Source organism: Octodon degus, unplaced genomic scaffold (assembly GCF_000260255.1).
Source record: "Octodon degus isolate 3935 unplaced genomic scaffold, OctDeg1.0 scaffold00202, whole genome shotgun sequence".
Lineage (NCBI taxonomy): Eukaryota > Metazoa > Chordata > Mammalia > Rodentia > Octodontidae > Octodon > Octodon degus.
In genome coordinates, this window is record NW_004524778.1 from 1,457,518 (window position 1) to 1,470,647 (window position 13,130).

A 13,130-nucleotide genomic window follows, 5' to 3' on the forward strand; every position below is an offset into this window, starting at 1 on the left:
TGAAAAAGCACTTAGCAACTATGAGCATTAGATAAATTTAAAGTAAAACATCATGAGATTCTAACTTATTCCAGAAAGAATGGCTGTGATTAAGAAATCAAGAAAGAAAAATGCTAGCAAAGATGTGGGGATAAAGGAATCTTTTTTCATTGTGAAACTGTAAACTAGTGGAAACACTATGGAAATCAGTATAAACATTCCTCAAAAACTAAAAGTAGAAATTACATTTTCATCAGCTACTCCTCTTCTAGGTATTGTCCCTCCAAAATTAAAGACATCACATTACAATGATAAGCATATACCCTTGTTTATAGCAGTATGATACCTAAATATTGGAAGATTCCTATAATGTATCTCCATCAACATGAGTGGTTAAAAAACAGATATCTATACATAGTACTATAGTAATCTTCTGTAAATAAATATATTTCAGTCACTTTTAGGGAAATGGATGTACATTGAGACTGATATAGGAGAATGAAACTCCCAACCTAAAAGATAAGCTGGGTCTGGTCCATGTTCTTTAAAGCCAAGGAATGAATTTTAGGAATAATGGAGGCTAACAGCAGAATGTATTTATTGGGGGAAAGAAATCTTCTATCTGAGAGGGACAGATGGGGGATCCAAATGGATTGCCTCTGAGCAGAGTTTCTAGGAATTTTTATAGAGCAAAACCTTGAGGTGAGGCAGGCCTAAGGTAGGAAACATGGGGCCTTGCACGAGAGGTGCGACAAACGTCTGGTCAACCTATAAGGTTACAGCACCATTGCTCAGGTAAAATTGACAAAATCCAGCACCAATTGGGGAAGTGAGTCATGCTGCAAGTGGGCATGATTAGAGAACAACAGCTTATCTGGAAGCCTGTAGGGGTTGTGTTAGTGATACTTCCTGGCTTCCTCAAGGTGAAGATCAATCCCAGATGTTTATCTTTAGAGAGGTATGTATTTGTTTGATCTTTGTTCTTGAGGACTGGCCCACAGCAGTAGAATCCATCTCTCTCACAGTTGAAAAGTATTTTGTCTTCCTTGCTGTCTCCTTCGAGGACCTAGCCCTGTCTGACTGCTTATAATGTTTCTAATTCAGCTACCTACAAGAAGACTGTAATATTAAGTCAATCAGAAAATCAAGTTTAAATATCACATGCTAACTCCTATATGGAAGTCCCAAAGTGTGAATAACTTAAAGAGAGAAATAAAGACAGATAATAGGAAGCAGGCAGAATGATCTTTGTAGAGGGGGAATGGAGCAAAAGATGGATGAAAAGGAGGAAAGGAAAGAGAATGAACGGCATATAAGAAGAATTAAGAGGTTTTATGTACACTTAGAAACTTCTCATAATGGATGGCATCATGGTGTACTGTAGTAGTAGAACAATCTAGAAAGTGAAATTAGAGAGGAGGTATCACTGATGAAAGGACAGCTTTCAACTACTAATAAAGACACAATGAATGTATCCATACCCACCAATTTGTTGACTTAGATGAAACAAATTACAGTACTTGAAAAACACATCAGCTAAAAGTCAGACAAGAATAGGTAGACAGTCTGAATGTACAGATGCCCAATAAACACGCTGATGACTGACGTACAGCATGCTTATATCTTTACCAACACTCATTCTTCGCATGTTGATACATGTATATGTTACATACCCAGATAAGAGCAAAAATACTAAATCTGCTGCTGATGAGATGTGCAATATTATCTTTCGTATCTCAGGGTTTCAATGATCTATTTATTATCTCTGGGACCTTGTTCTTTTTTTTTTTTTTTCTCTTTTGTTTTCTGGAAATCTTAGTTTAAACGCTGCTTAAGCACTAATTTCAATGTCATTTGTCAAGAAATACAATATCAAATAACAGAATTTCAGTGCCCTCGTGATCTCTGTGCTTGATCTATTTGTATCTGTCTCTTCATAACACTTGGTGAAGCAGACTTATACATTTTATAGTTTTTTTTTCTTTTTGAGAATAATGCATAATGGAAACTACACTGAATCAATGTTTCCTAACTCACTTACTTTATTTTATTATGCTCTTCCATATCTTTCCATGGCTTGAGGAATCATTTCTAATAAAATGTGTGTGAGCTTATTTATGTATTCACTAACTGGAAGGCTTGTGGTTGTTTTCAATTTGATGCAATTATGAATATACACTCCACAAATATGAATGTGATGATGTTTGTGTATGTGTAAGTTTGAAACTCATTTTGTCATGTAGAAGCATAATTGCAGAATTGAGTGGTGAGACTGTTTATCTAAGTGTATGACATTCCCCCTTCACCCTATACTTGAAATTCCATTAGGAGTACATGAGTCTCAAGGCTCTGCCATCCTGTCATCATGTATCATCACTCTGGGGCTCCTTACTACTCTCTGATTTGCTTAATTTTGGGGGCTAATCCATTTGCAATTAAATTCCTAATTTCCGCTCTTTATGACAAATATTCATATATAAATAAAAAGTAGTATTTCATATTTATAAAATAAAAATGCATATAGTTACTTAACAATGGGTTTATCTAAATTATGTGCTTGAAATATGAGTATTGTTAAAGATCTTATTTAGTTTAAACCTTTCATAAAATGATACTTAACAAGGTATCTTGGCCGGCAAAATAACCCAGTGGTCTAAGGCATCTGCTTAGGCAAGCTTAGGCAAGCTTAGGCAAGCTTAGGCAAGCTTAGGCAAGCTTAGGCAAGCTTAGGCAAGCATGCAGCGACCACAGTTCCATCCCTGGCATCACGTGTGGCACCAGCTTAACCCCCAGGGTGGTTAGATCTGGCCAAAACACAGAAGAAAATAAAATAAAACAAAACAAATATATCTTACATGTAAATTTTTAGGTTTGAAATAGAATCAATATTTCTGAAGATGTACTTCAAATTTTCAGTGTCTTGAAATGTTTCTCATTTAAACTGTGGTGCATTGTGGAAAATCTATTTCATATTTAGATTTTATTTAATGAAATATTTTCATCAACAAATGTTAATAACATTGTGGAGGATCTATTTCTTATTTATTTATTAATGTATTGGGTTGTTGTAGTGTCTCACTACACAGATGGGACTCATGGTGATCATCCTGCTTTTAGCTTCCCCAGTGCTAGGATTACAGGCATGCACCACCTTGCCCAGAATCTGGCCAGCTCAGAGTCCCTGTGGAAGGGGCTCGGGCAGCATGTGGTGCTAGGGATTGAACCGCTGTCCCTGAGCTCACCTTATCTTGCATAAACAGGAGCTGTAGTGCATTGAGCTATCTCATCAGCCCCTCTAATTTCTTTTTTAAATTTTATTTAATAAAATATTTTTAATCATTTTAAAATGATTTAAAATCATTAGTAACAAATATAAAACCTGAAGTACTTTTGCAAGTGGTGTAACACAACGTTGATGGAAAAATAGGTCCAGACAAAGTGAGATGTTTTTTATTCATTATGAGTGAAAAGATATGACAAACTTAATTTTGATAAAAACTTACTTTCTGCTGCATACAATCATATTGGTTTTATGTGAAGGACAGTAGAGTTAAGTGGAGATTTTAAAGTGTTTCTGTAGTGCATCTAATTTTTTTCATTATAACAGTTTATTTTCTCTTATCTAGGAAAGATGGATCAAAAGAACCAATAGTTGAGATGAGAACAGAAGATGAAAGAATTACTAATCATGAAGACGGAAGCCCGGTAAATGAGCCAAATGAAACAACACCACTAACAGAACCCGAGTAAGTAGCTCGCATTTTGTGTCTTGATAAATAGGAGAAAAGTGAAAACATATTGTCCTTATTTGTAACATGTACTTATGAATACCAACATCATTTATCATATAATTGTACTATTTATTTTTAAATGAAGCACATATGGAATCCAGAATTTGTTTTTGGAGGGCCAGCCAGATAGCTCAGGGGACTAAAGCGCCTGCTTAGGCAGAGTGCAAAAGCTGGGGTTCAATCCCGGGCCTGCAGTGCCCATCCTGCCCCTGGGGCGCCCGGAGAGGACAATTGAGACTGGGTGTGGTGGTGCGCCCCTGTAATCCCAGCACTTGGGAGGCTGAAAACATGCAGGTCACTATAAGTCCGATCTACGTAGTGAGACCCTGTAGACCCTGCAGGCCTTGTAACAAATACACTTAAAAAAATTTTCATTTCTGTTGACATCTTGTCCATGCATACTTTGCAACAATATCACAGAAATTCCCCTATTGAATTATATATTGTAATTTTATTCAAATATATCAAAATATAAATTGGTTGTTCTAACACAAACCTTTCCATTTAGAAAAGTACTTATTTCAAAATACATTTTGCCAAAATGTCAAAAATTACTCATCATTTTGAATATATTACAAAATATGTCCAAGACTATTACATTTTTAAATATTATAAAGAAAATGAAGATATATCACTGAAAATTGTACCATTTTAATGTTCATATAATAAATGATGCTTAGTCTTCATTTGCAGCCATGTTATTTATTTCTGTTTGTAGCTTTCATTGCTCTGCTACAATGGTAGGTAAAATCCAGCTGAGCTGTAAAGGTGGACATATATCTAGATTCATATAGATGAATATTAAAATTATTTAAGATAGGGCTATTACTAAGGTGTGCTATTTCACTGAATGTGTTTGATATCAACAAAACAATGATGATCACATCATATCCCTCTTCAAAATAGTCAGATTTTATTGCTTTCCAACCAATATCTCTTTTCTCAACCAGAGAGCAGTCCCATCCAGATTTAACATGAGCTGTTAATTGCATTCCCAATCGTAGGCTAACTGTTGTCACAACTGAAAAAATATTGTTTTTTTTAGAAATAGCATCTGTTATCAATAGTGAAATAATCTGTAGATAAACACAAAGAACTGTACAGTGGGTAATATTTCAGTACAAATGTCTGGCCAGTTTCCACATTCTGTTTAGAATTTACTGCATTCTCCCTTGAAGTTTACTTTTTTAGAGACAGCTGTCACAAAGTAGATTTTATAATCGCTCAGATACCAGAAGTCTTTTCACTGAAGCCAAATATTAGACACCAAAGCTAAATCCTACTACGGAACATTTTCAAAGTTATGTTGGTCTGCATGGAAATCTTTGAAAAATACCCAGTCATATAACTGCTCCATGACTTAGTGAGTACTCCAGGCTTTAAGTATTTAAAAGAGATAGTCAAAACAAAAACAATACAATCAATAGTAGTCTTCTAGAAAATTATTTAACATAAACATAAATAGTGAAATTTTCTATATATAGAAATATATCATCCGGGAAGAACAGATAGCTGACCGGACTAAAGCACCTGCTTAGGCAGAGCGCAGTGCCCAGGGTTCAATTCCTGGGTGCACTGAGACTGGATGTGGTGGCGTGTGCTTATAATCCCAACACTTGAGAGGCTGAAAGCAGGTGGATCACTACGAGTCCAATCTGTACAGTGAGACCCTGTACACCCTGTACTAAATACATTCAAAAAATAGAAATAAGAGAAAAGAAATATATTATCCAAAAATTAGTTCAGAATAGTTCATTACAATTCAATCCATAGTTGTATGCGTAAGATATATATTAGACATTATAGTGTTTTTCAATTTTTCTATTAGTATACGGTTGCATACTAATTATTATACTGATCATGGGGGATCTGGATGTACATAAAGCTCATATTAATTCTTTATCCTTTTTCTCTTCCATCTCTCCAACCCACTTCCTCTCCGCAAGCACTCAAACTTTATTTCCATTTCCTTCCTTTGCTTCTTTATTTTTTTCCTTAAATCCCTTCCCCTTCCTGGCCTCCCTCCTTCCATGTTTTATTCTCGTTCTCATTGTAAAAGTTCTTCCTACTTCCTGATATGCATCTTCCATTTGTTCCGTATTTACACTTTAAGCTTTTCACACAATAAAAACAGTGTGCTATCTATACATTATTTTAACCTCTTGTCAGCACTCAAAATTTCTCTTCCTGTGAATACCACAGATGGCTTCTTTGTTCGAGAATCCCTTGTTTCCTGCGTTTTCAGCACGTTACAATGGAAGAGAAAAAGAAGTGTGAATGCTCTACTGACAAGACATAATAGAGCTTAGCCTAATAGATATAGACACCACTTTATTTCAAATAATGGACCCTATTAGCTTTTATGAAGAATTTGCTTTCAAAATTTTTTGGTTTTACCAGTACAGGTATTTACTGCACAATTATTACATACATTGCCATTGTTTTAAGGTCACAATACAAACATATATAAATATATTTATGTAAAATAAATTGCAAGTAAGGAAAGCCCAACATTACTCTCCCATAAAATAGTGACACTAATTGAATTACAACACTTTTGTAAATAAATAAAAAGATTATTGATGTGAGCAAAAATTATTGTCTGAATAGAAGACATTTCCTCTCTTGTCCATAATCACGTAGACGAGATGTGAACACAACTTATCATTACAATGCTATAGGAAACACAGGAAATCTTGATCCAATAGTGCCAGTAATAGCATCAGTACGAACGTTTTTAAAGTTAGCTTAATGCTAACATAGGATGCTATTTTTGCATAGGTTACAACAGTCAAAACAAGAACTCAGAAGTGATATCCACGTGCAAAGAAAAATAGCACTGAAAATACACCAAAGGACACTATATCATAAATATAAAAATGTATAACCTAAATATATTAATTTGCATTAAAATTTAAAAACTTTGCTAATTCACTTTTCAAATTTCATTTAACAAGATATGCTAAATACTATTAAAACCATTTTCGGGTAGGTCAAATAGCTCAGCAGATTAAAGCGCCTACAAGCAGGCGCAAGGATGGGAGATTCAATCTGTGGGCCTGCGGGGCCGGATCCACCCTCGGGGCACGCTGAGATGGCACTGAGACAGCAAGTGAGGCTCATGGTGGCGCGGGCCTGTAATCCCAGCTCTTGGGAGGCTGTAAATAGGTGGATCACTATGAGTTTGATATAGTAGTGAAACCCTGAACACCCTGTAGACCTTCCATAAAATACAATAATGATGATGATGATAATAATAATAATAATAATAATAAATCAATAAAATAATTTTCCTTTATTTTTATTTTATTTTTTTGGCAGAACCTGGGATTTAACTCAGATCCTTGTGCTTGCCAGGCAAGCGCTTATTCTACTGAGCCATTCCCCAGCCCCTCCATTTTTCTTTAAAAAATTGAACATGAATAAATTATAGATCTGTCATGTAAAAAGATTTTGGCTTTTGATCATCTGAAAGGACTATGTTTTAGTACTTTGTAGTTATTGCATCTAAGATGCCCCATAATTTTGTCCATCTAAAAATTGCAAATATTTTGCCTACTACATCTGTCTGATTTGTGTTGCATTTTCATAAGCAATGTTAATATTTATTGCTTCTTCAGTAACCTAACTCTCAATTTCATAGTATCTAAATATTTTCCAATTAATCACTGCAATGTATTTGTCTGCAAATCACTAACTTAAATGTTAAAGAATGTATACAGTCATTTGTTAAGGTGGATTTTTTTTATATCTCTCTAGAAAACTGCCTTTAAAAGAAGAAAATGGGAAAGAAGTTCTAACTCCAGAAACTATAGAAATTAAAGTTTCTAATGACATCATCCAATCAAAAGAAGATGATGGCAAAGCATAACACAGTATCACAGCGGCCGGATCAACACGACCAGGAACATCTGGATTGCAGTGGCCCTATGACCAAAACTATTCCACTGACCTTAATTTCTTGGGAACCTTTTAGCTTGGAATAGCTTGTACACCTATACATATGACCACATACTCCTGCCCATAATGCATTTTCTTTTATTATCGTTGTTGTGGTTGTTCAGTTTTAAGAACTTCAGTGTAGAGACTTGACTGGCACCAGCTCTTATGTGTTGATTAGATTCAATGATTGAAGTGCTTCAATTTGTCATATGGCTAGAGTGCTCTATTTCTTATAAACTTTGTCTCACATAACATCAAGAAATTTTCAAACTCTCTAACACATGAGGTTATAATGGAACACACAAAGACACACAGAAACAAAGAAACAAAACCAAAACATTAAAACTGTGTGAGCTAAATGTGTAAGAGAGCCCTGCATGTTTTTAAATCTTAATTTGGGCAATAGGCTATTAAAATGGCTTTCACCTTGAAATGAAGGCAGGAAATAAAGGTATACTTTTTATCAGGAGAATTTCAGGGAACCCAGGCTTAGGGAAGCCAATTATCTTTTGCAGATATTAAAAGGTGAGGAAACTTTGGAGAACTCTTTTCAGTGCATTTTTAAACATTGAGTTTTTGGTAGACTAAGGTAGCTGATCAAACTTGTTATTTATTTTTAAAAAATTAGTAATGTGTAAAATTAGATTAGGAATCTAAATCTCTGTCTCTTTATATATGCCATATCATTCACAATGGAATATACAAAACTAAATGTATTGCTCGTGAAAATTATACTGGCTTCTGCCCACAGCTTCAAATAAAACAAATTGAAATTGGAATAATATTATTATGCTATCTTGATATATTTATAAATACACGATTTTCTTTTATTTTTAAATAATTTACCAAATATCAAATATTTACTGTTCCAATATTTCAGATAATATCCTCAGATATTTTTTTAGTGCACATATTTAGGTAAAACTTTTAGAATCAATTTTTTTAAATTTTATAGTTTCTTCATTAATTGAAACTGGCTAATGGAAAATAAAAATCTCAGTTTAGTTAAGTTAAGAAGTTACTTAACATTTAAATGTAACATCAAATGTCAATTGTAAACAATCAAATTGCCACTATGTGTTTTTATTGTGATTCTTATAGGTGGAAATCATTTTAAGATTTTTGATAAACAACCTTGATTGAAGAAATTCCTTAAATGTTCTGCAGGCTTTCTAATATCACTTATTAGGGTCTATGCTTATCAACTTCCAAGCTATGCAATCTCCCAGAGGTAAAACACTGAAATGTGATTTAACTTATATATAAGGAAAATGTATTTATGGTTATAAATATACATATGTATTGGGAAGAGGTTTTAGATTATCTCTTAACCTAGGCATCCAAAGGTGTTTGGGGGCCTCATTATATTAATAACTTTTGGTGTTTCAGTTTTTGACTGAATAGCTCAAATGTTGATGATTGAGAATATATTCCAATAGAAGACTGGAGAAATTAATAGTGCAGAGGGACTGTTATGAGAATGTTTCTCCATAATTTGATGTGTCCAATGTTAATGCCACCCATAAATACTTTTATTTACAAAGTGCTTGAAACTGTCAGCCAGAAAGAGACAAGTAATTTCATTCTGTCCTACACTTGCTGGCCATCAGCAGGACTGAATATGCCCATCTGCATGTTAAGACACAAAAAAAATCCATAATGACATTGCCATGTATGATAGGGTGATATTTCAGGAATTTCTCCTTCCTACCTTTCTGGCATATTCTGAAGAACAAAATGCTTGTGCCTATTTAAGAATATGAACAGTCTCTAAACAAAAAAATTGGTTAAATTCTTTTCACTAACTTCATTTTCGAGCTGCTTTCTCACATTTTTTGGCTATATTTGGTTGATGTTTGTCTAATCATCTGTTTTGCCTTATATTGTTGTGTTTTATTTTGTGTGTTTTGTGTCAGTGTGATAAAACTAGTTAAAATACTGGAATTAGTTTGGGCAAAGTCAACAAATTAGTAAAGTATCTATCAATGAACAAGAGAGCTAATATTTCCTGGATAGGACCATGTGGATTTGAGCTAATCACACAGAAAATGTTCAGAGGACTAAAAGCCAATTTCGCATGTTTACTGTTGTTAGACTTGTGCTACATTGAAAAAATAGTGGAAACATAATACAGAAAAAATTATTTTTGTGTTTTCTCAATTTTAATGTTCTGCTTTCAGATTCGTTGATTTTCTATGTAGATGGAGATATTTCTTTATATATATGCTGTTACCTTCCTTGCCACTCATATGCAGTAATTACCTGCAATCAATAGATAATTTGGAAATAATTGTAAGAAGACTATTTCAAGTGTATTCTTTCAGTTCTTTGAGCAATCCTGACCTCATGTCCTTGAAATTTATGCCATGCAGGAGCAAGGCATTACTGTGATAAATCTTTAGCTTAGCATTTTCATGGAATGCTCCAGATTAGACTATTTGTAAAAATTTCCACATAAGAAATGGCTTGTAGTAAAATGAAAAATATGAGTAGAATTGAAGTTATTTGTTTCTTATTTTCTGTTATTATTCTAGACTAAATATATCAGTGTAACTGTGTGTATTATTTTTGTCTGAGAAAACTCTTCTGCTAAAATAAAATATCCTAAGTTCACTGGCTATAAGTACTCTTAGGATAATCTGAACCTTTTGCTAAAATAAGAGGTAAAGATTATATAAAAATTGCTATTTCTTATTAGATTGTGTACAATTAAATAAGAACAATTAAAACCTGTAATCTGAAATTAATATCAGAACTTAATGCATACTTTAAAAAATTGGCACAAATTAAGTGTCAAAATATTACTGACTTGCAAAGGAATTTAAGAATTGTGATTTATATAGTTTTATTATTTTGAGAAGTAAAATCTATTGTCATTGTAATATGAACATCTAATATCAATATAATGTCCTCAAATTTTGCTTTATTTTTTAATATTGATGCCTATAAAAATTTTTTCAAAATTATTTGATCCAGTAAACTTCTAAAGATTTTAGTCTAATTAAACATTTATACAAATGTAAAGATATTATGAATCAAATTATTTATTTCAGTGCCAAAAATTAATTGTAACTTTGTAATCAAATGTTTTTTTCATGCTTATTTTAAATAAGATGTATTTGTGCCTTTGACACTCTGCTTCACTAAAAGAAATACTACTCTCATTGCTAGCAACCTATCCTGCTCACGCCTGCAACATTCTGGTCATACTGCCTTGTTTATATTCAGTAAGTGAGCTCAATTCAAACACATTAACTTGAATATAAATCCAAATATAATAAATTATGCTATATAATTTATTTTCATTCATAAGAAAACAATTCTTTCATATATACCTGAATTATTTTTAATTTGTTCTGTATTGTTTTTCTAGACAACACATACAATGTAGATATTGTTTAAACTGAGGTTTTAGGCAGTCGTAAGAAAAAGACAGCAAATAGTTTTCAAAGTCAGGTAAATTCAGTGATATCACTTTATTAGTCCTGTTCTATAATTTTGATTTGATATTGGAACATAGGAAGAACATGTTCAAATAGATTTGGGATCATAAATCATCCTTGTGATGATATAATTCATTGAGGAAAATATCTACAACTGAAGTGGTAGGAAAATATTCTCCATTTCATGATTTAAGAATACTTGACATATAATATCATAATTATTTATGAAATTATCCATGTTCTTTTTCATGGAAAATAAAATAAATGCTCTATTATAATTCCTCTTGGAGTTCTTTATCAGTCATACCCAGAGTGCTTATTCAACAAATTTTGTGAGAAGGTGAAAATACTTTTTAATGGAGATTGTTGATGTTTCTTATCTCTAGAGAGAAAAGATTTACATTTTATTAGTAACCATTTGGAGTTTTCATACATGGAATCACAAATTGAAAGTGCATATGGGTATATTGACATGTGCTAAAGTTAAAAGTGCAAATTCAAAGATTTGTAGCACTCCAACTACAAAATGAAAAATTTTCAAGGAAGCGTTCTACATGTAGACGTAAGGATGTTCCAGGATGAAACAATTTGGGTTGTAAATGAGAACATTAAAAGGGCCTAAACATAATAGTTACTGAATAGATATACTTTTCTTCTAGGTTTTACCCTTCCTTTTTTAAAAACTGCATTTACTCATGTAGATGCAGCTACTTAGCAAGATTATACAAGAATGCTTATGAATTATTGCCCCATATTAAAGTCAGAGAATTTTATATTATATATAATAGCTAATATTTATTTAATAATATGTTTAAGATTATTAGAAAATTAATTCATTATTCACTATAGGACTTTACCGATGATTTAATTATTAGTTGATAACACTTTTGGGTTTTTTTTTACAATTTTTAGATTTCTTGCCACAAATGGCTTATGAATATAAAATTTAAAAATATAAATTTAGGTATTGCAACTATACTTTCTTCTGATATGAAAATATATAGTGCTAGACATTTAGTTCTATCCCTGCATCAAAAAGCATAAGCAAAGCCTTGAATTTTGGGGCAAAACAATACCAACCAGGCAGGAAAGTAAAAGAACAAAGAAATGATAGGAGATACAAAGACAGAAATGATAAACAGCTTCTACCCTTAAAATAGGTAAGAAGGAACGGTGGTGTGAAATGCTGTGCTAGGGAGGAGGAACATTGCCTATGTGAAAATTAAGGCCAACAATACATATACAGCCAAGATATCCTTGTGAAAACTAGAAGAGAAAGCTCACAGAGATAGAACTTATGATTAAATCTTCAAATAAGATTTTTCTGCTCTAGAAAAAATATGCATATTATAAAATAAATATTACTCTCAACAATCAATGTAACTGTTCCAACTCTCAAGGAAATATTCACAGTTTAAACTTTGCCTCTAATCCCTGTTAGAAATAGGTGAACTTCTTAGAAATAAAGGTTAACAAAAATCATTTTTTTGATATGTGAATTCTATTCTGTGTTCAGTATGCATTAAAACATACTGTCTTTTGTTTTAACTTATATATTTCATTCAAGTTCTATATTCTTAAGTTAGTTATCATGAAATGTTTTTAATAGTTTTATTATAATATGTCCCTATGAAATGCTGTATATATATATGTCTAAACTGTAAAAATTATACTGCAAATGTTGAAGTTTTGTATTTATGAGACATTGAAAGTATGGCTTACAGTATATCAAAACTGTCACTCTTCACCATTTGTATATTAATAGTAAAGATACTTTTACTTTAATAAAGTGTCGAATTTTATGTTTATTCCAATGGTATCTCTGAAATGAATAAGCTGATGCGCTGACAAATAGTTACAACTTTAAAATTTTCTAGACATATCTCCAAGTAGTTAAAAGAAGGAAATGCTTTCCGGTACCTTGCACCAACCTAAATCTCAATCTTTTGGCCTCCTCTCTGCATCTATCTCTAGC

The 13,130-nt window shown here is 32.6% G+C and overlaps 1 protein-coding gene across 1 annotated transcript in view; it reads left to right on the top strand.

The window, feature by feature from the left end:
- Ncam2 (neural cell adhesion molecule 2) overlaps window positions 1-7,641 on the top strand; it is a 559,908-nt gene extending 552,267 nt beyond the window's left edge. Inside the window, exons 17-18 of the mRNA XM_023704723.1 lie at window positions 3,606-3,725; window positions 7,530-7,641. Coding sequence (XP_023560491.1) covers window positions 3,606-3,725; window positions 7,530-7,641 — 232 coding nt within the window. The remainder of the gene's footprint in view (window positions 1-3,605; window positions 3,726-7,529) is intronic.
- Window positions 7,642-13,130: the final 5,489 nt, after the last annotated feature.